This window comes from Triplophysa rosa, linkage group LG5, assembly GCF_024868665.1.
Source record: "Triplophysa rosa linkage group LG5, Trosa_1v2, whole genome shotgun sequence".
Classification (NCBI taxonomy): Eukaryota; Metazoa; Chordata; class Actinopteri; order Cypriniformes; family Nemacheilidae; genus Triplophysa; species Triplophysa rosa.
Genome location: NC_079894.1, coordinates 4,461,799 through 4,484,750, shown reverse-complemented (window position 1 = coordinate 4,484,750; position 22,952 = coordinate 4,461,799). Strand labels below are relative to the sequence as shown.

Below are 22,952 nucleotides of genomic sequence, written 5' to 3'. Positions count from 1 at the left end.
GTGCCCTTGAGCAAGGCACCTTACCCCTACTTGCTTCCCGGGCGCTGCAGTGATAGCTGCCCACTGCTCCGGGTGTACGTGTGTTCACCACTTGCTGTGTGTGTGTTCACTACTCTCTGGATGGGTTAAATGCAGAGGTCACATTTCTGGTATGGGTCACCATATCTGACTAATAGGTCACTTTCATTTCACTTATTTTGTGATAACCATTGTTTTACTACAGTAACCATGTTTTTCAATTTTAACTGTAGTAAGACCATGGTAAATTTTTGTAAGGGTCTGTTTCTTTATGAATTGAGAAGATTAGTCCAAAGAAAACATATGATGGTCATGTAGGTGAATAAGAGCGCGATAAATCTGCATTGGTTCTCTTGTGTTTGATGAATTGCTCATGCAAACACAGACACATCTGCGGACGAATATCTATTCATATTATGGTCTGTTTGGCTATCTGTATAGAGGAGAGTCATGGGCATGTCTCTATCTGTTTGTCACAAGGGCATTGCTTTGTAAATGTCAAGTTATTATTTTCCTGTCTGTGTGTAAATCTTTAATCCAGCTGCTGTCAGATATACCAATGGCATGTCAAACATATTCTTACGCACATTCGTTTTTAAAATGAAAATCTAGAATTTAAAATGAATCTGTAAAAATAATTGTCATTAGTTGCTGTGACGAGGGAGGCGTGACGAGAGCCGTGGGAGGAGGAAGCGAGGCCGGTGATGCGATTGATAATGAGTGTCAGCTGGGCGCCACACCGGCCGATGTTGACGTATGGTATCTGTGTGAACAGGGTGCGCAGTGGGATGCAAAATACGTTGTACCTCGGACCGAGGGCAATGATTGGGCGAACTTTTTTTGGCCCTACACCTTTTACCGACGATATATAATTATGAAAATACAGGTATCATTGGACCACTTTACTTATTGATTGCTATAAGGATGTGAAGAGACTTCCAACCAGCATGACAAAAAATGTTTCTGGACAGGATTGCCTACTCGGCCTTTAATATAGTAGTAGTGTTAATTATTGCAATTTTTAGAACGAGAAAAACAAAATCTGTCACTTTACTTGATTTAATTCAATTGGTTTGACCGGATGAAAAAAGCAAAGAATGTCGTACAATTAATTGTTTTAACCCCTCCGGGTTGCATGTGGTTGGGAATCATTGTCTTACAGTATGTTATCTGAATACAGTGAAAGAAGCATTGCATTGGGTACATCAGGCTTTGCGCGTACGTTCCAGATAACTGGAGTACATTTTCTCTTGTGAGTGTTTCCTGCCGTATACAATACAGCTGTTGTCTTTTTTAACAATGCCGGAAAACAAAATGATAACAGACTAGACAAAATGATGCCCCTTTGGAAGAACTGGTGCACGTCATAATGAGACATATCCTAGATCTGATGAGGATGGAATAATTCCAAAAACGACAAGGTATAGTCAAAAATGAAAACCTTATTAAAGAAGAAAAGGCATTGAGAAAGACCTGAACGGCAAGAAGGAAAAGGAAGTAATATCAATTCTTCAAAGTGAGGAGACATGCGGTGCTCTTCAGTCTGGCGTGTCATGTCAGTTGCTCATTCGATTCCAATTATCTGCTTATTCACAGGCAGAACGAGGAGTATTTTTGGTTTTTCTGTTCAGCCAGAGATCAGAAAGTCTCAGGCGTAAATTAATTTGCTGTAGCCAAGTCTCACATGATATTAGCTATACTGTGAGCAAATGCACAGAGTTACATTACAGGCCAAACATCTTTTGAAACGTGTTACCTGTATTGCAACTTCCAGATAATTATTGCTTACAAATTGTTTATTTGACTTTGAAGTTTTGATTCCATATTCTTACTGGAATGAGTTCATTGAACAGCTTTGCATTGTTTTTTCACTAACACAAATGAGTTTATTTAGGCAGTAAATGAGCTCAAATAGCATTGCACTGTGAGTGTTTGAAGTGTTAGTTCACCCAAATATATAAAGAGATCTGTCATCATTTATTCACCCTCATGTCATTCAAAACCTCTATATTAGAGATGCACCGATTGCAATTTTCTTGGCCGATTCCGGTTTCCGATTTTATTATAAGTGAAACCTGCTGATTCCGATTTTCTATCCACAAACTATAATTGACCGTATATATAAAACCATATTTACTTTTCTTCAATGCACATTTTTTCATAATAACAAATGTTATTTTCAAAAGAAAAAAATATTGAACATTACAATTTCCCCAAATTTCCCTAAATGCAGTTCTCAAAGTTTCATTAAAGAACAGGATCGTCTCTCACCTAAACAACTCATAAATTGAAGAACATTGTGACTGAAAAGTAGTAGAAATAATAAACTAAACAACATAACTAAACAAATGTCACTTAATTGACCCTTTTCTCTTTTGTAAGTTTAAGATTACAAGCCTATGAATAAAATAGTACTTTAACTTTATTCTTGTCTGTTCCTGTTCATGAAACTAACATTGCTTTATTTTCTGAAATGTAAAATAAATAGTCTTTATCTTGGGTCTGTAGTATTAAAAGAAGTCGGTTGGTCCATTTTAGCTACAACTTCAATAAAAAGTTAAAAATCTTATAAATGAATTCTACTCTAAAGATTTATATGCATCATCACATTTCTTGTGTTAGTAAAAAACTGAATCAGATAATCACATAGTTGATTAATTCATTTTTTATATTTTGGATTTTAAAAACAAGTAGAAGTCATGTTGAATGTCATTTTACCTAAGTGAAATTACCATAGTTTTACGTAAGACAAGCAAACAGTTTGAATGGTTTAGCATGTGTCGGAGTTTAGCATCACTGTTAGCATACATACCCCAAGTAGACGTAGCAACGAGAGATGAACTACAGTGCACCTTTTTGTCTGTACAGTTCATCATGCGTGTGCGCGCGAGTGCAGTCAGCAGATATGAGAGATGCGTGCCATTCAGACTCGTGGCACGGTGGACCACATGCGAGTATAAACGAGCTGTGAAAGACAGGCTGTCTACTGGCTGTGTACTGACGGCTGTGACATTTTTGCCTGCGTCGCGGGCAACAGAAGATCGGCTTGGAATCGGCAAGATGCGAGACTGACCGGCCGGTCACCGGTCCCGGCTGATCATGCGAAAGACTGGCCGATTCCGGTCTCTGACCGGTCAATCGGTGCACCTCCACTCTATATGATTGTAACAATGTTCGTATAAAAGGAGGCGGGAACCGGCGAACATTAAATAAACTTTTAATAACATAAACAACTCATAAAGCAAATTAAAGGGCCGGCAGCCACCTCACGGTCGACTGCCGGCCACACAAACATCACAAAACATAAGATAAAATCCAGGCCTGGTCCTCTCTCGTCGTGCCTTCCTGTCGCTCCTCCTTTTATGCTTCCGGAGCTCCTCCGTGAGAGATGCGAGACCGATGTAACGCACAGCTGACACTCATTATCACTCGCGCCACCGGCCTCGCTTCGTTCTCTCACGGCTCTCGTCCCTCGTCTCGTCGCAAACTTAATCTGTCGCAGTGAAAGTTTGCTTTAGTAAGCTGATTTTCATGCTAAATTTCTGTAGTAAATCGTGGCTTTAAGTCACAAGCATGTTCAGATAAACAATGCTATCAATGAGTGCAATTCATGCTTACAAAATACCCCTTCTCAATGTGTTTTATGCTTAAATGATCAAAAACGCAAGAAGGAGGAGGAATGAAAACAAACCAACCATTCTTTTTTTCTTTTCTTTCCACAGCTGGCTGATGAGCATACTATGATTTACCTCTTTATTCTGCTTGAGCAATTTGAGAAAATTGCAGTAGCTTCAAATGAGTCTTTAAGCTAAGAAAAGATAAGATGACACTGGTCTTACTCTTCGATGAAGTTTCTTCATTGAATAACCGCCTTTGAGCTGTTGTTTGTGGGAGCGCTCGATGCTGCTTTCACATTGAGGAAATTGCAGATGCACAAAAAACGCTCGACATTGCTTTCGAGGAAATGCGATGAAATGATGCAGTTTGTTTACAGTTTTTGTTGTAGGTTATGAATGATAACATTACAGGTGCTTTTTTCCCTCCTGTGTTTACATGTAAAGTTTTACATGTAACAAAATAAATGTCACTTTTGAGATATAAAGAATGATGAAACAGATGAAATACAAAGCTGACCATTACATGTGTGTAGGCACCAGTTAGTAAACAAACTTCTTCCATCCACATCCATCGGCCTAGGTATGACCAAAACAACCTCGTCTCACTGGAGTACGTAACTACTGTACGAGGTGGCTAATTCGTATAGTTCTTACAATGTTAATCATACAAAATTGCAGCACTGAAGCCCCTCCCCTAACCTCCCCCCGAATCTACCATCACTAGCGCAAAAGCCAATCGTAGTTAAACATACGTTTTCATACGAATTAGCCATCTCGTAAAATAGTTACGAATTCCTGTGAGATTGTGTTGGCCAAAACCACTAGTCTTACTGGGGCAAGTAGAGCCAGCTAAACACGAGCTTCACTGAGTGCATTTTGACAAGAAATAAAACCCTTCAAGCTATGTCTCTATTGCTCCCTTTTACCACCGTAGCTTTTCGTTTGTCTCAAGTGATCCTCCAAACAAGTCGTATTACCCTTTGTGCAAAATTGCTGTCATGCTACATGTCACCTTTTATCTGTAGCGTGATGTGAGATGAAGTGGCAAACAGTAACTTGTTCTCTTCTGTGTTTTGGTCCTACCGCTTCCATTAGCAGGGTCTTCCTATCCTCATCCTGCCGGTCCCCATAGTCCTGTTGACTTGATCCAACACTATAAATAGATGCCGCAAAAACCCGCCGGCACTGTTAAAAAAAGCACAAGCCTTTTCAGAACCCTCTGTTCTCCTCTTTTACCACATCAGCACCTGATTTACCATCATACTGACCTGGGGCCTAGCTTAAAGGGATCTGCCTCCCAGTGAGAGAGAGCCATGGGTTCACACAACAAAACACTGAGCACTGACCTACACTTCATCGGCCATAATCGACATGCTTTTGTGTTGAATCCATAATGCACTGTGTACATGGGGAAACTGGGTAACACGGGGTTAATTCTTCAATGACAAAAAATGAATACACATACTGTATAAAGGATCTGGAAGCAAAAATAATAAATAAAAACAATGTACATTATTATTATTCTTGTTGTTATCATTAATAAATAAATAAATAATATTAATATCTACAATAATAATAATAACACATATCAATAAATAATAATAATAATATCTTTCTCCACACCCAATAATTCTACAATGACAAAAAATAAATACACGTACCGTACACTATTATTATTATTATTAATAAAATATACAAAATATACATACTACTACTACTTCTACTACTACTAATAATAATAATATTAATGAATAATATAAATTATATTAAATTAATAAATAAAAATAGCATACATTAATACTAATACTAATAATAACAATAATAGTAATACAAAAATAAATGATAAGAAATAATACTTATAATAAATGATCTCCCTACTGGTTCTGAAATAATTGAAGTGCATTTTAAATGTTATTATATTAATATTAAGATTAATCTCGTTTATTTCCCCCAGACATCAGTGAGGTTAACTGGAGACCAAATGGAAATATTCACACAACAAAAGACTTAGCACTGTACCCTCCACTTCATCGTGCCCCTGAGGAAAAAGATCTGGAAGTCTCAGAAATGTCTCCATTCGACTTTCAGAAGAGAAAATGTCACGCTTATATTTTGGAATCTGCAATCAAAAGTCGATAACATTTAATATTTCACTATGAACTCAAACATTCTCATCAAATTTACCCAAATCCAGATTATTTTACCTCCAGTGTAAAATCTACATCCATTTTTTAACAGTTGTCTCATTTGTATCTGTTTTTATTTCTCCTGAGCAATGTAAGGAGAATTAAGTTCAATAAACGAAACAATCCATCAAATCTCCTGAGCTATAAAAGAGCAACCACTGAGCAATAGCATTTCTTCTAGGTAACTGTATACCATAAAAGAATCATATCTATAATAAATGTAGTTATGTCAGACAAATGCAATTGAGTATTTGAAAAACATAACGGCAGTCAACAAAACGTTGGATTGGACTATAGAGTTGTCTTAATATTTCTTTCACCAGATATAGTAAACAACAAAACAAGACCGTTTGCGAGCGTATCCTCATTCTGAGCACACATCAGTGGATCGAGAGAGCATGACTGAATGCATGCAGGAGGGAAATCAAATGAGCATTTCCACAAACACAGAGCCTGTTCATTTAGCGTGCACTTATTGATAGCATTAATGCGTATGCTTTCCACTTAAGCGTTTATGACAAACATCGGCATGCCTGCATTTCAACCAAACTGCCCTGAAAATGTCTTCTGCATCCCCCTCCTGTCGTGCCGCAAATGTAGTCTCGCATCCGAGGGGCTCTGTTTGCCCCCCGCTGGTCTGGGTATGTGCATCTTAGTTGTGCGAGTGGTTATATATATAAATATATTTAAGTTATTATACTGACAAACTGCTGCTTCGGTAAAGCTCGGGGTTTAAAGCGGGGTGCCCAGATTAGTCTCCTGGTGGACGTGATCATTGGAAGGCAGCTACATGCACTTGATTGAATATGCAGCCGCGTCCCACTGAGTCAGAGACTGGCGATAAGTCTATTGTGGCTCTCCCTGAATGTTTGCGATAAGACTGTGTAACAACACCTTTTGCTGTAGTGCAATAGCGGGGTTTTGCCTCGCCGATGAGCCTCATTGAGCTGCAATTGTCACGTTACCTTCGTTTCTCAACATTTTCTCAGAGTGTGCAAGTTTAGTGTTTGAAAAGTGTGATGGAGTCTGATACAGTAGTGTGCCATGTGCTAAAAATGCACTGCCGTGATCTCGCTTCTGCTGCTGTTACCCTATGGGAGGAATTTATAAAGTGTTTTACCTGCTTTTAGCAGTGAGCATATGTCTGCTTTGTTTTAGCGCAAGGTATTATGCAAATTAAGTAAAAGTGCAAACACTTAAAAAGCTAAAGATGAGGGAATTTGCACGGATCTGCAAACTGTCGGTTTTTCAAGCCATTTGTGAGGATGAAGACCACTGTGATCTGTCTCACTTTACTGAGATGGTATCTAAGACGGGCCCGTACCCTTACGAAAATTAACCATGTTTTTTTGTGGTTAAATGGTAATAACCATGTTTTTTGATGCATTGATTACTATTGGCGAAACAATGGTTTTACTATAGTAACCATGTTTTCAATTCAATTCAATTTTTTATTTATATAGCGCTTTTCACAATTTTCATTGTTGCAAATAAGCTTTACATACATCATAATATTTTTTTATAAAACAATACTAGGGGAAAAATTAAAGAGAATATACGGTATTAAGATACATGGTATTATTGCAAGTTTTTCTCTATGCAATGTACACTCCTGTCTGTGGATTGTCAGAAACTATAAATTATTCAATCGAAGTATATTTAATTTAGGTATATTATTATTTTAAATATTGTTTTAACTATGGTTTTTGAAAAACGTGGTTATTTTGTGCTACTACAGTAACCATGCTTTTTTGGCATTAACTGTAGTAAAACCATGTTTTTTGGTCTTAAACCATGGTTCATTTTCGTAAGGGTATGCACAAGCTTTTAACGTTAAGTGTTGTCATCCTCCGTACGTTCGCGATCGCAATCTAGTGATTCAGGCAACTGAATTTACTCTTTAGCATATTGACATTTTGCCTGTCATCTTATGTATCTTCTGAAGTTGTTCTCCATCCTTTATTTAGTTATTAATGCATTACTGCTGCCATGATCAATAGAATTTCCCCCCATTTATCCATCTGCGTGTTCGATAAGTTTCGTTATTCATCAAGGCATTTTTATTCTTTGTTTAAAACAGAGCTCTTTTTTTCAATTAAATTTAAATTATATTGCACTTTTTACAGTGTTGAATTGATTCAAAGCAGCTTTACAAGAAAGCTTACGTGACATTATTGAGAATTTTATTGCCCCCATAGAAAGATAATCTACAAAAACAGTATATGCTTTTCTGGAGTGTCACTTAAAATATAATAAAGAATCAATTTAATAATTCAAGCATAAAAATGAATATAAATTAGGGCTGTCAAGCGATTAATCACGATTATTCACATCCAGAATAAAAGTTTGTGTTTACATAATTATATCTGTCTACTGTCCATACTAATTTTGTATTTATAAACACATACATGTGTATATATATATAAAATATTTAGATGTATTTTTATGTACCAATAATTGAAATTATAAATAAACATTTATTATTTTTATATTTTTCTTAAATGCATGTGTGTTTGTGTTTATAAATACAAAATGAACATGCACAGTACACAGACATATTATTTTACTGTTATTTTTTACAGATTTTTCACGTATACTGTAAAAAACTGTAATTTTACAGGAACAACTGTTATTTTACGGTCTATCTCTAGCGCAAACCGCTGCCGAAAACTTTTGTTATTTTTACGGGATTTTTTTCAGTCTACTGTCAAATTACAAAAAAACTCACATTTACAAGAAAAAAAGGAAAACACTGTTATTTTACAGAATATTTCTGGCGCCCCAGCTGCTAGAAAACTTCTGTTTTATAGTTTTTTTACAGTGAATGAAAAACATGATTTTTGACATGAAAAAATAATCTGTTTTTGCAACTTAACCTCAAAACGAGTTTGAGGTTAACATTTTAATACATTTTTTTTACATTAAGTAAACACAGGCTTTGATTAAAAACATTGTGATCCGTTTTGTTAACAGGGCAAACATTACTAAATACAACCACAAACAACTCCACAATGTTCTGGAGGTTTGTTGTTTTATCACAAAGTGATACGAGAGAATGATGTGGACAACACAGCATGAATCAAGAGTGATAAATGGCTGATACTTCATTAAATAAATGAGCATAATGATGATGATGATGGCTTCTGCTCCAGGGCTTGTTGGACACTAAGAAATGTCACATGAAAAGGATGCCATAACATGTGACCTAACCAGACTATGCTGCATCTGCTGCATTTAGTCAATTACCCCTCTCTGCTTCTGCTGTAATGTATTTTTAAAGGCTCAAGGTTTAGTGCTCCAGCGTTCATTCCTACACTCAGCATATTCTGAATCTGATGTTCTCCTCTCTGTGCCGTGTGCATTATTTAGCACTCTTGAGTGACTCAAAAATTGCAGGTGACATTGAAGTCTGGTGGTGCTTATTTATCGAGAGTTTCTTAAAGTGAAGGGAATGTGACTGAATCCAGCTGTCGTCTCAGTGATTTTACACTTTGATTTCTCTTTGAAACACAAATCAGTGGCGTTTTAGGGAAGGGAAGGTCACCACCCAGTTTGTTTTATGCATACTAACAATTTTAGTTTATAAAATTTAATGAGGTTAAACACAGGTAAAAATAACAAAGTTACAGTGCAAGATGCAGTTTTAATAAAAAGTGCAGTTTTGCATCTTAAAGGGGAACTCTTTAATGAAAATTCTGCCATTAATTACTCACCCGTAAGTAGTTTATCATCTGTAGGACCTCCATTTTCCCCAAAAAACGAAAATTAAGGTAGTTTTGGAAGCTTTCTGATTTCTCCTTAGATTGCAACGCAACCAATCTTCAAAGCGCTGAAAGTGCGTAAAGACATCGTAAAATTGTTCACGCGACTCCGGTGGTTCAGTATAAATTAATATAATGCGATGAGGATACTTTTTGTGCGCAAACAAACAAAACTAAGCGCGTTCCCGAAAGCCACAAGACAGTGCATCCGGTGTCAGCATCGCTCGACGCATGCGCGTTCTGAAGTAGAGCCTGTGTGGTCAGAACGCGGATGCTTCGAGCTATGATGACACCAGATGCACTGTCATGTGGCTCATGTGTTTGGTTGCATTGCCATCTATGGAGGAGTCACAAAGCTTCCAAAACTACCTTAATTTGCGTTCTCGGGAAAAACGGAGGTCCTAGGGATGTTAAACTATTTGAGGGTGAGTAATTAATGGCAGAATTTTCATTTTTGGTCGGAGATCCCCTTAAAGGAAATTTAACTTCAAAATGTTTATTGATTGGTTTGCAAAAAATATTTATATATGAGCATTGTTTTGATAATAAAGTGAAAGTGACATATTTATCAATGTAGGTTAACCTATTCTTGGAATGTGAAATCTGCATTGTATATAAACATAGTTTAGTTTATATAAAGTGTGGCAACTAGGGATGTAACGATTCACCGTGAGCCGGTTGAAAATCGGTTATAATGAGTGACGATTCAATTCGGTTGAGGTGTGAACTGAATCGCAATACATTCTTTGAACAGCAGGGGCCGCTATTTTCACTGCAAACCTAAACGTGGATGCTGATATTTCTTAAATGCAAAAAATCCAAGAAAAGCACAGACAGTATTAGTTTGTTTATATTAAAGAGACTTTTTCTATTATTAATTTGTTATAAAATCGCAGTTTACTTTTGTTATTTGAAATAAAACATTATTTTATTATGCAAAGAAACGTGAAGCATTTAAGAAATAATGCAAGGTACGTTGTTCATTTCTAATTTGTTTCAACTCATTTTTAAAAAATAAATCGTGAATAAATCGCATCGTGAGATCAGAATCGTGAATCGCATCGCATCGTGAGCTGAGTGAATCGTTACATCCCTAGTGGCAACCATGTTTTGTCGGATTTATTACCAATTGAATTACTATAGATTAACTACAAATATCATTGTTAAACAATAGTTACTATAACCAAACTATGGTCAATTTGTGGTTACTGTACTTTACTGCAAATACCATAGTTAAGCTATGGTTACTATAGTAAAAATATGGGTAATTTTAATGAGATGTCAAGGGCTTTTACTGAGATAATATCAGATCAGATCACAAGTTAACACATGCGCATTTCTGTCTGAAAATGTACACAGGAATTGATAAGAGGAAATGAAATTTTATATCAAGTATCCGATTCTTAACCTTAAAGAAATAGTTTACCCAAAAATGGTGCCCATTGACCTGACCGTAACTATTAAACTATTACTTTAAGGATCAAATTCTAGAATTGCAATTGACTATTGATTCCCAATCATGTGTTGAGGTCTAAGTGTTTCTCATATAGTGAAAGTGCATTCAACATAAACTTCTTGAGCAGTTACTTGACAAATGTTTTGCTTCTCTGGAGTGGAGTATGTATATAATAATAAGTTGAAAAAGTAAAAAAAAATAGTAGGATGAACATCCTGTCCTCCAAGTAAAAACGACTCAAAAGGTCGTTTGTGCACGTAGCTTATTACGACAAAATTTCACGTTTTAAATGTAAGCACCCTCTAGCGATTGTTATGAAAATGACCCATATGCCGTTTTGTGCAGTCAGATGAAGACGCATTTATTTTTGCATTTGTAAAAGTATTAATGGTTTAATAAATGTTTATGGATTCAAAGATATTTTAAGAGCACCTAACCCTAATCCCACCCCTTACCCTAAACCTACACTTTCACAACCATTAATCACAACACACGAGTAAAAGTACAGTCACACGTATTTATTCCATAAAATGAACAAAACAGTATAAACGTACAGTATTACAAACAAGTCGCGTTGTAAACCTTCTGACCTGAAGCCATGAGATAACTTTTTTTGAGGAACTCCAGGAACGGACATTCACACATCTTCAAACAAACCGGAACATTAGAATGATGTTATATCAGTAACGAGAGCCAATAGCATTTCACATTCAAAGCTGACGTAATGATGCTGTCTGTCACGAGACAGACGAAAGCCAATGATATTTCACTATTAAGGCTGACGTAACGTGGCGCCAGATTTGAACGTACGGAAACACAGCAGATGGTGATCGCTTTCGCGTCTGTTCCTTATACAAATCGATCATTTGACCCCGGTACACGGAATATGTGTACATTTTAAACATTTTAACTGTTTTTCTATCTATATCATGTGTTTTATGTTATTTAATAAATACATGTGTTACCTTACTTGCTCAAAATGCCTGAATATTTATGTGTAATGTAAAGTTATCACAACATTTTGAAATGAAAATCAAACCATAACGTGAAATAGTGAAAGTGACCTATTTGTCAGGTTTGGTGACCCATGCCTGAAATGTGACCACTGCATTTAACCCATCCAGAGAGTAGTGAACACACGCACAGCAAGTCGTGAACACAATATCGTAACGCATGCTATTATGTATTTGACAAAATGTTTATATGCTCTGTAATGTAGGCCTAAAAATAATACCCGAAATGTAGTTTTGCTTGCTGCCAGGTAAGGCGCTAATTTAGTAAACGCTCGCGTTTGTCGTATTTGAGGAAGGGAAAAACGACATACACATTCGTGTGGGAAATGATCTCTTTTAGGCTCATTATCCAACACTTACAATGCTTTTTAACACGAGACATTAAACATGGCTTTAAATCTTTAGCAAATTACCATTTGCTAGGCATTGCTCTAAATGCTCTGAATGTTAGATAGATTGACAAAATAATACTGACTTTGACTGATTGCTCAGTGCTGAATTCTTATTCAGGGAGAAAATTGGCGCCATCAGAGGAAATATACCTTAGGCTGCTGAAGGTAAACTTTGATCCGATGCGAACAAGACGTCTCGTTATTCTTTTTCACGTCTAGTGTTTCTTCTTTACATTTATTCCTGATCGTTTCTCCACTGTGAGTTTCACAGTTTAAGAATAAATTATCTTTCTGATTGGCTTAATAGCTTCCTATATTGCAGTACATAGAAAATGTGATCGAATTATAAAAATCCATATGCACCAGAAACAAACTTTCTAAATCATTTAATTTAACAGATTGAAAGAATGAAAAAACATATTAAGTGGTAATCACACCGTATCAGATGTAACACAGATTTTATCTTTTCACACTGGCATGGCGTGTCTAATCTCAGACAATGGTAATTACAACATAATTGCTTGTAATAATTGCATATGCTGACGCACATGGGCACAAAAATAATGCTGATCTTTAGAGAAAAGCCTGCAACACAAAAAAACGGAGATTGTAACTCGGTATAGCAAAATGTGATTCTTACACAATGGAAGGCAGCGACTCTCTGATGGCCTTTGTTGTAACTACATTGTAAACTTTTAGGCGATGCCAAACACTCTGATCAGCTCTGGGAAGTGTGTTAGAGGCGGTAAATATGTAAATGAATCTAGCCAAAGGCCAGATTGTATATTTGAGTCTGTGGTTCTCTGTAAGCTCACACACGGTGAAAGAAAGGGGAGGGCAGGTTCGAACACTGCATCAGGATGTGAGATGAATAGCAGCTATTCCCCGGATCTCTCTCTCTCTTTTTGGCTTGTGCTTTTCTGCAGTTGAACAAGCATTTCAGGAAGACTGTTGCCTGATATGCATTTAAAAGAGAATTCAGCTACAAGCAACATGTAGGTTTTAGTTGCTCTGACAGTTTCTAATCAAAGCATGGCTCTCCATTCACAGTAGTTAGATTCTACAGCAGATTAAACTGCTTTTTTTGCTTGTTTGACAATCAGACATTCAACAGACATCACTGAGATACAATATTCGAGTCTTCTTGGGATGACTTGTGAGATTGAACAAATATCATATGGAATACTTTTATGATGTGTTTAAGATGCTTAGAACACATACTTAAAATAAAAAGTATAGCCTGAAGTATAGTTGAAGCTTGTAGCAGATGTAATAAAAGCCTCCACTGAAATATCAATGCTTTTATAAGATGTTTATTCTGGTGGTCTTACGAATGTAGCGTGACAGTAAACGTGTTGAGTTCATTACACTAACAGGATCGTGAGGAAAAATAAAAGGTGTGATTTTATTCCGAGTTCAGGGTGTGAAAAGGCTTCAGGTTATTTTACTGAAAGTGTGATCTGTTGAGATAATTCAATAAAAAGTTGGAATCCCAAACAAAGTTAATTAAATTTACTTGTTGAGTTTTCACATTTGTTTTATTTTCTCTACATAAATGAGAATTTTTGTGGAGTAAATTGAGTAATTTAAATTTTTTTAAAAAGAAAGAAAATAAATAAACAGAACAGTTAAAGGGACGGTTCACCCAAAAATGAAAATTCTTTCATCATTTATTCACCCTCTTGCCATTTCGCACCTGTATGGCTTTCTTTCGTCTGCAGAACACAAAATAAGATATTTTGAAGAATGTTGGCAACCGAACAATGGTGGTACCCACTATTGTATGGACACACAAAAAAGTTTTGTCATCTGGAATTACATGTTTTTCTATTAAATTCGCATTAACATATTTAAAAAATACACTGTAAAAACACACATTTTTCAGGCAGCTGTGGTGCCACTAAAATACCGTAAAATAACAGTTTTGTCACAAGAAATTACATGTTTTTTCTGTAATTTTCCGGTTCTCACCGTATTTCAAAATTACCAAAAAAAGCTGTAAAAGTTTGTAAAATTACATTTTTTTTTATTATACGTAAAATAAGTAAAAATAACATTAAAATTCTGGAAAATTAGAGGAAACTTTAGAGTGCAATCTCAAGGGTACAGATGTGATTCGTTTACCAATTTTCTTCGCAATATCTTCTTTTGTGTTCTACAGAAGAAATAAAGTCAGACAGATTTGAAATGACAAGAGGGTGAGTAATTTTTGGATGAAGTATCCCTTTAAGCGTAGAAATAAACTCGACCGTATGGCACTTGATCATGAACTTTACCACTCTGACGCCCAAACAAATACAACACAATTCCATATAAACAACATGTTAAAACTCATTTTAAGCACCTGCTTGCACGGACGATTAAAAAGAAGAATCATTAAAAAAACCAGGCTCTATTTTGTACCCCATTCCTGGAAGGTGCCGGATGAAACAACAGCATTCAATTCCAGTAACATGTTTGTGTTGCCTCATGCATGTTATTTCATTTATAATAGTGTGTATTGGGCCTATCAAGTGATGTTATGATCAGCAGAGTCATTCCAGCTTGTTTTTGTGTATGTACAAACAAACATAAAATTCTTCCCCAATTTGTGTTCTGCAAGCACCATTTTAAAGAGTTGTCTGCCTTTCCTTTGTGTCAAATGTTAATGATGCATGAGAGTCCGCACAGGTCAAAGGTTTTGTGTTATTTTGGTTTGTCTGTTTTTAGGAGTGCATCGCCATTTTTATAAACAAATGTTTATCCATACAAACAAAGGGAATTCTATAACATTCATTAAAAATGTATACCCTGTTCATCACATATGCAGTATTATCACTATATTGTAGTTTAATAAACTGTCACAAAATTGTGACGAGTTGCTCGATTTCAAAGTCTTATCAAAATGCTTTGTCCTTGCAAAAATCTGTTGATACTCTTCGTGTCCAAGTGTATTTACATTTATTTATTTAGCAGATGATTTTATCCAAAGTGTAGTAACATTAACATTTTGTCAATAATTTGTATTTGCTTTGACAAGCTCTGGTCATCTGCTTCTACAACCAGCCTGACCTTAATACACTGATCACGTATATTTATAAAGTTTGAATGCTGGAGGGATTGCTTTGATATTGCGTATCCTATTTGGAGTGATATGAATAATGTAGAGAAAAGTGTACCGCATATATTTGCATGGTATAAACATTTTCGGTTTTACCTGGAAACCATCACAGTGAGTAACCGGGTAACAAAATATTTGGGTCACATACAGTACCCATTGCACTTTGTATCAAGTCACTACTTGTATTTTTCAGGACTTTAGTTATAAATTGTGGGTGTTTTATAACATTGATGCATTTGTGCAAGTGATGTAAAGTGGTAGTTCACTCAAAAAATGAAATTTCTCTCATCATTTACTTACCCACGTCATTCAAAACCTGAATGACTTTCTTTCTTCTCCAAAATGAAAAATAAAATATTTTGAAGAATGTTAGTAACCGAACAATGGCGGTACCCATTCGCTTCCATTGTGTGGACACAAAACCAATGCAAGTCAATGGGCTCCCCTGTTGTTCGGTGACCAACACTCTTCAGAATATCTTCTTTTGTGTTCTGTAGAAGAATGACATTTCATTCGTGTCCCTTTAAAGTGCAGTTAATTGTAACACTTTAGTCATGTGTGATTTCCTGGGATTTGGGAACTCACGGGATCCACACGTCCGCGGACTGCACCCGATTCTTGTGTTTCATTGATATGATTAGCCATCCGTTTAATCGTTCTATAATCGTTTCTCTTTTGTTTGTGTTGGCAGAGATCTCTGGGAACTCTGAGGACATTCCCCTGGTGCGCTGGAAGCAACAGTGGTTAGAAAATGGCACTCTGCTCTTCCACATCCACCACCAGGATGGCAGTCAGAACCTGCCTGGCCCGGCGGCCACAGCTTACCCCGCTAGTGACTCTGCGGAGGAGGAACTACGTATCCTACACATCTCTGTCATGGTACGCAAACACAGAACGGATTGTAATTTTGATTATAAATGTTACTAAACACATGATCAGTGACTGTAAAAGAATCATCGTTGCTGTTGGTAGCTGAAAACGTGATCAACTTAGCCAATCAAAAATACTTACTATTCAATTCTGCTTTTGAACACAGTTTATTTAAATCTCTTTTAAAATGCAGATGAAGTTGTGCTACAAATTTACAGACGCTCAAAGAGATGTGTGGAGTTTTGTGAATGACAGGTGTTATCTGCAGATCAGTCGCCTCGGTTCTGAGTGTGGAGACGCCATGCTGGTCGCGCCGTGAGGGAATTACAAAGAGAAAACGTCGCGTAGATGGAAAGAACGGGGTGTGAGATTGAAGAAAAGATGGAAGTTTTTTTCCGATTCAGTCAATTAGTGGTTACGCCCGCTGGCTTCACAGTTGTCTTCTCTTGGATCAGTATACTACTGTCATCCTCAGGAGTAGTTACCTTCACAACAACCGGAGCAAAGAGTCTTAAGGGCATGAGGATTATTTAAAGCCTTTAAGAGCGCTCGGTTTGATTAGTGGAAAATCCATATTTGTACATTGTCATGAAAGAGACTTGCATGGAGGAGGAGGTTGTTTGTGGTGACTAGCATTGTAACTAAAATGAATGGAAGAATATAAACACAAGTTGTGATATACAAGCACTTGGTATGCAAATACTTCAATGGAAAGCACAAATTGCTCATTAGTTCTATATAAAGCCAACAGGACAAATGGAGGCTCCAGGCTGTGCTGGATCTCCTTTCTACTGCTTGAATTTTAAATCCTTTAATTGCACATTAGTGCAGTATAGCAGTTGTTTTGGGAGGTTAGTCGATTCCCCGTGCAAAACCGCTGATAACCGAACGATCTGGAATATGATTCCACCCAACTCCGGGAAGTCTCCTCAATTGAGCTTACCCTGCATGATCTCTATGAAGCTGAAGAAGATGGCATGCCTCCCATCTCTCACATAGCCCCTGCCATTGATATCGCCATAAAGAAGATAGTTACAGTGTTAGTATTCCAAGCGTGACATGCAGGAAATCAGAAGATGATTCGACCTTATTGAAAACGGCAACAGGACAATTTTCTCTTCGATGAAGAATTATGTTTGTCACTAGATAGATTGGGTTTTGATGTGCGTGAACTGTGTGCGCAACCATCATTAATTACCTAATGATGCAGACTGCAGATGTACAAAATAAGATTAATTGTGTGTTTGCTGTGATTGAGAGGCATGGACACATTCAGGGTAAAATCATGCTACTGAACACATTTGAGTGACTGGGAACATTGCAGCGCGCAGGCTTAAAATAAACATAACGTTATCGTCCACTGGTGTGGACGCAAATATAGTTATAGTTATCTTTATAGTTATCGTTATAATGTGAACGGCCCTTTACTGTGCAAAAGTTTAAGGCCACCATTAGATTTAAGCAATGGTATTGGGACCACATGATTATTTCTCAGAAAATATAAGAAATTTATATGTAATAAAAAATATATATACCGTACTTCAGCAATAGTAGGAACCTGGCTATCTTAAACCTAAATGTAACGAAACCCTAATTTCCAATACAAAGTTAATGACTTGCAAAATGAAAAAGATAATAAAGTTTTATTGGGTGGTTATTTATTTTTCTATTGTAGTGTTTTGTAATTCTCGCTGGCGTAATTTCAACCCGTTCTCATCAATCTGCGTATAAATAACACAACTTTGACGTGATGAGACCGGGTTGATAATTTATGCTGTATTGTTGTTGTCACTGTTAGCTATCTGTTGTGTTTAGAGTTTTTTTTAATAAATGATTTGCTTTGTTTATATTCAGCCAACAAAAATATACTTTGTTCTGTTCACTGGGTAAACTTAGCTTTTTATACTGGAACAACTCATGGCTTTAACTTGATCTTTTCTCTTAGATTGACTTAGTTTGAGTTTGTTACCTCAGTAAAGTGTTTTCGATAGGTTGCCTTATTATTATTTTAAGTTGACTCAACAATTTTTTTACAGGTGAGGACAGTTTCCACAAAAAAGTTCAGGATGTGGTTATTGCCAAGGGAGGTCACACTAAATACTGACTTTTGCGTAAAGAAACAATTTTGTTCTGAAAATAGTTTTTTTTAATTAATTTTTGGGTGCATATTTTCTGTTTTTATCTTAATAAAGAGACTGCTGGTGGTGGCTAAGACGTTTCAAATTTAATTTGATTTAATTGAAATGTTTCATTATGGCTTGCACTTGAACTTTGGCAGAACTTGATGGCTCATTCTTATCTCACAGATGTGAGCTTGTAAAAAGCATTACTTTTATAGAGGTGTTTGCGTGTGTCCGCTTTCTGCTAGTTTCAGGACATTTCTCAAAGGCAGAAAAGTTCAAATTGCAGAGTGATTGATCATTTCTATTTTAAAATATGAGCAAAACAGGTCATAGCTGCATATGCCGCGATGCTTGCTGTATGTGAAATGATCAGATGACCTTGAGTTCTCGACTCCAAATCCAATATGAACACATTCAAATTTGCAAATGAAAGCAAATTTGCCACTGGAAATGCTAAGAAAACCCTGTTCCACATTTATTTCCCCAAAACCTTCTGTACACATCCCTTTTGGGGAAATTTGACATTTCATCTTTTTTTCTGCTTATTGCCGAGGCTGTTATTTTGAGGGAAGTCAGAGCATCATTGGTCTTGCAGCAGTCAGCTTCTGCGACAGATTGTCCCTACGCCACGTCTCCCTCTGACTCCAGCTTGCGTCTCGGCCGGAGGGCAGGCCCCGAACCCGGTGCCCCGTGAAATCTTGTCGCCTCCTTGAGTGCTTTGCGATGATGCTGGTCCCAAAGAGAGCAGGCTGCCAGCGTAGACACCTGTCACCGGTCCGTGTCTGTCGCCAGTCGTACGTGGCGGTCATCGGGCCAGCTGTGTCTTCTGCTCAGCTCAGTAGCGCAACGGTGGGCGTTCAGCAGCATGCCCACGATACACTTTAAGGCTCGCTGATAGATGAGCACTCGTCAAATGTGCTTTGATGAAAGGCCAGCTGTGCTGTCATAATGACTCTCATGTGGTTTTTTTCTCTATTTTAACCATCGATTCTTCAGGCTAGCATCTCCAGCTGCTTTCACAAAGGCCACATTGTAAATTGAAAATGGTTTTTCATCAAAGCTTACTTTTGTGCTCTTTGGGGGGTAATGAGTAACCTATTGAAAACCGCAGTGGCTTGCGTACACACGCTGTCGAAAAGTGACCACCCTCCTTTGTGCCGCTGTCGTTGAGCAATTCGTTTTGCAGTTCTCAACTGCAGGAGGGCCTTTACCTGAAAAAGTCACCATAGCTTACCTATAATCAAATGTAACATTTCACAACCATTTGTGGGACATTTGATAATTAGCAAACCTTATTCTAGTATCCTAGTATCATTCTCGGGGGCTGTTTGCTTAGCAGGGAGGTTTTTGCGACACACCTGCCCTTCATTCAGCTCACCGTTTTACAAGCTGCAATTTGCACTACTCAGCAAGCCTGTACATCCTGGCTGCTCCTGACCCCCATTTCTCCCATTTGCCAGCCTGAAGCTTGTTCCCCGGTGGTTTATCTCTCTACGGATGGCTGGCTCGGCTGCTCCGTGCCCTTGCAGTGATTTGCACATGCTGGGCGGAAAGACGGGCGACGCGCGTAACAGAGTTCATTGCATCTATATCAAAACACCTGACAACCATCCTCAAATGGCAACAGAAACAGATGGTGTCCTGGTTTGGGCACAATAGTAGATATTATGTTATAATTAATAATGGACAAGTCTGTAATGTAACAGGACCTATAGTTGTCAGGAAGACTGCACCTCACTTTTTATTACTTTTATTGGTTAGATATTTGGAAAACACAGTGACGAACATATAGGGTGACAAATAATGATGATTTATGGCAAAAAATCTAAATCACGAAATATGGAGATACGAGGTTTCAGAAGGACAGCAGCGATATGCTTGTTTTGTGTACAGTTTTTAATTGTTTCTTTTTGACAAAACAATAATTTGCGTTATTTCACCCCATACAAAAATCACCCCAAATGTTAAAACTTATGTATTTGAATTACTTATTATCTTGCCATTCAATTGATTTAGCATAATTCCAATGTAAATGTAACATTTAAGCTTATGTCAACTTAGGAACTGTATGAAATATAAAGTTATTAACAAAAAACATATTAACAATGTGTATGTTACATATTTAATCATTATTGTATGATTTATCATTTTTACCAATACTTTATTCTATAAATACAGTATAATTACTTACGGTAACTTGTTACTTCCTTTATAGAACTAAGCAAGCACTAAAGTTGCAAGCTACTTAATTGAGATGTTTTTCAAAATAATACTATTAAGTTATGTCAAGAAGTCAAAGATTTATATCAGTAATATGCAATGAAAATGAAAATCTCATTTCAATTCAAATGTGTTATATCAAGCTGCATTAAGCAAAATGCACAAGCTTTGAAAAGTCAACTCTTCTATTCTATGTTAATAGAAGTATAGTAAAAGTAAGTAATAGTAATATTTATACTATAATAGTAATAGTACATTTTCAAATAAAATTTAATTATATAAATTAAAATATTTCATTATAATTATAAATTATAGTTGTATAAATAAAGTATACATTTGTATTGGTATACATATTATTACTAAAATAAAAATGTTAAATCATTAATAGACTTTTAGGTATTTTGCCTTACATTCCTTAAAAAATTCCCCAAATATTGTGTAAAAGAGGTAAAAAATGATGATAACTAGCTTTTTTTCACGTGAAAACCTCCCTCTGACATATATGCAAAGTCTCTCACTGTGCAGTGATGATAAGCTGAAGATGTCCTTCATTGAAAAGTGGAGAGATATACAGTATGAGTCTAATGCAAGTGCACTATTGATTGAACTAATGCATCCTCAAAGAGTCTCAGCTTCCTGTATTATTTCATTGTACCGTATGATTTCATCACTATAAATATTATGGGATTGCTTTCTCAGTCTTTACTGACTCCATATTAATCTTCCAGATATAGTTTCCAACGAAAATACACTTGTGATCTCTTTGAGTTTAGACCAGTTCTTTGAGTTTTTCTTCGCTTACTGCTGAGTCTTAATCTGGCCCTGGATTAGTGTCTCAGACAAGCTTCGGTGGCGTTTCCCTGACGGGTCTTAAAATGAGTCCCATTAACTCAAATGTTAACTCAAACTCGCACTGACTTATCTTAAAATATTTTAGTGTGTTTGTTTTGTCTCGAGATGCCCACCGGTAATGTTTTTATAAAGTATGTTCTTTTAAAACTACTTAAATATCCTAATTTAACTAAGATCTAGTCCTGGTTTTAACTAATCCCTATGCGGTCTCTCTGAACTAATAAATCCAGACTTTACGATGTGATTAAAGTCTTTCTTCGGTTTGTCCTGCACCCTGTTGCCAGTATAATGGCACATCACACCTTGCGCCAATGAGTCCTGGGTAAACACTACAATTTTGCTTTTTTGGTGGGGCATGTATGCATCATTTCCAGCTCTTCTGGGAATTGTTGAAGATAGTTTTTCAGAGGAAACTGGCAGGGTGGGATTAGGGAAATTGATATGAACGGGAGCGATACGCCAAAAATCAATTCTTTTCACATCGGCTAACATGCAATAAAATACCTACTCGACAAACATGGACAAAGATGATTTTTTTTACATAGAGTGCAAAGCAGATTTTTTATCTAGAGAAAATAATGGTTAGTTTGTATTTTGCGTTCTGAGCTCGACAGCTCCCAAAACTCTGACCTTTCCAAAACAGTTTCACCCGTTCTTTGCTCTTGTTTTCCGGTCCCTCCTGAACTTTTCTTCCATAGAAGCACCTGGAAGGCAAGGCCAGGCTGTGGAGGTATAAACATTCTGAAAGCTCAAATCCATTTATAAAACAGACCTGCTGGAGATGAGTTTCTGCCCTGTTAGCAAGCATAAGAGGAAGGTGATATATCTTTACGGTGAGCACCTTCCCAAGGGCCCCAGGCTCCGTGAATGTAACCAATGGTTGAGGATGTTGGAAAGAGGGGCAAGCAATGTTAAAAGCGGTGAAAGATGAATCTCTGAGGTTGCCACGGGGATGAGATTCCTGTAGTTATTTTAGGTTACGTTGCAGTCTAAAGGTACATGCTAAGAGATGTGTATTTATAATGCAGTTTATTCTGTGAATATTTTAAGTAATGTATATATATCATGTTAAATGGACTGCCTCTTATAAGTGCACTTCTAAGCATCACTGGTAGCACACGGTGGTCTTCAGTAAGCACTGGTGATGCCAGGTTATACTTTTTCATATAGTATGTATACAGTGAAGAGTTTATTTACAAAATGCGATAACTCCGTTTTTTGTTTCTGCAGTTGGTTTGTTTTGATTTGAGCCATAATAACAAAAAATACACAATAAAAACATGATTAAAAAAAAAATTAAATCTAATTTTGGAAACAAACTCTTCACATGTAATGTTTGTTTTT

General features: G+C 36.7%; 1 protein-coding gene across 3 annotated transcripts in view; it reads left to right on the top strand.

The window, feature by feature from the left end:
• The window catches only part of astn1 (astrotactin 1), a 229,441-nt gene that overhangs the window by 21,744 nt on the left and 184,745 nt on the right, over window positions 1-22,952 (top strand). For all 3 annotated transcript variants that reach the window (XM_057333244.1, XM_057333245.1, XM_057333243.1), the window contains exon 2: window positions 16,235-16,422. In XM_057333244.1, the coding sequence (XP_057189227.1) occupies window positions 16,235-16,422 (188 nt within the window). The remainder of the gene's footprint in view (window positions 1-16,234; window positions 16,423-22,952) is intronic.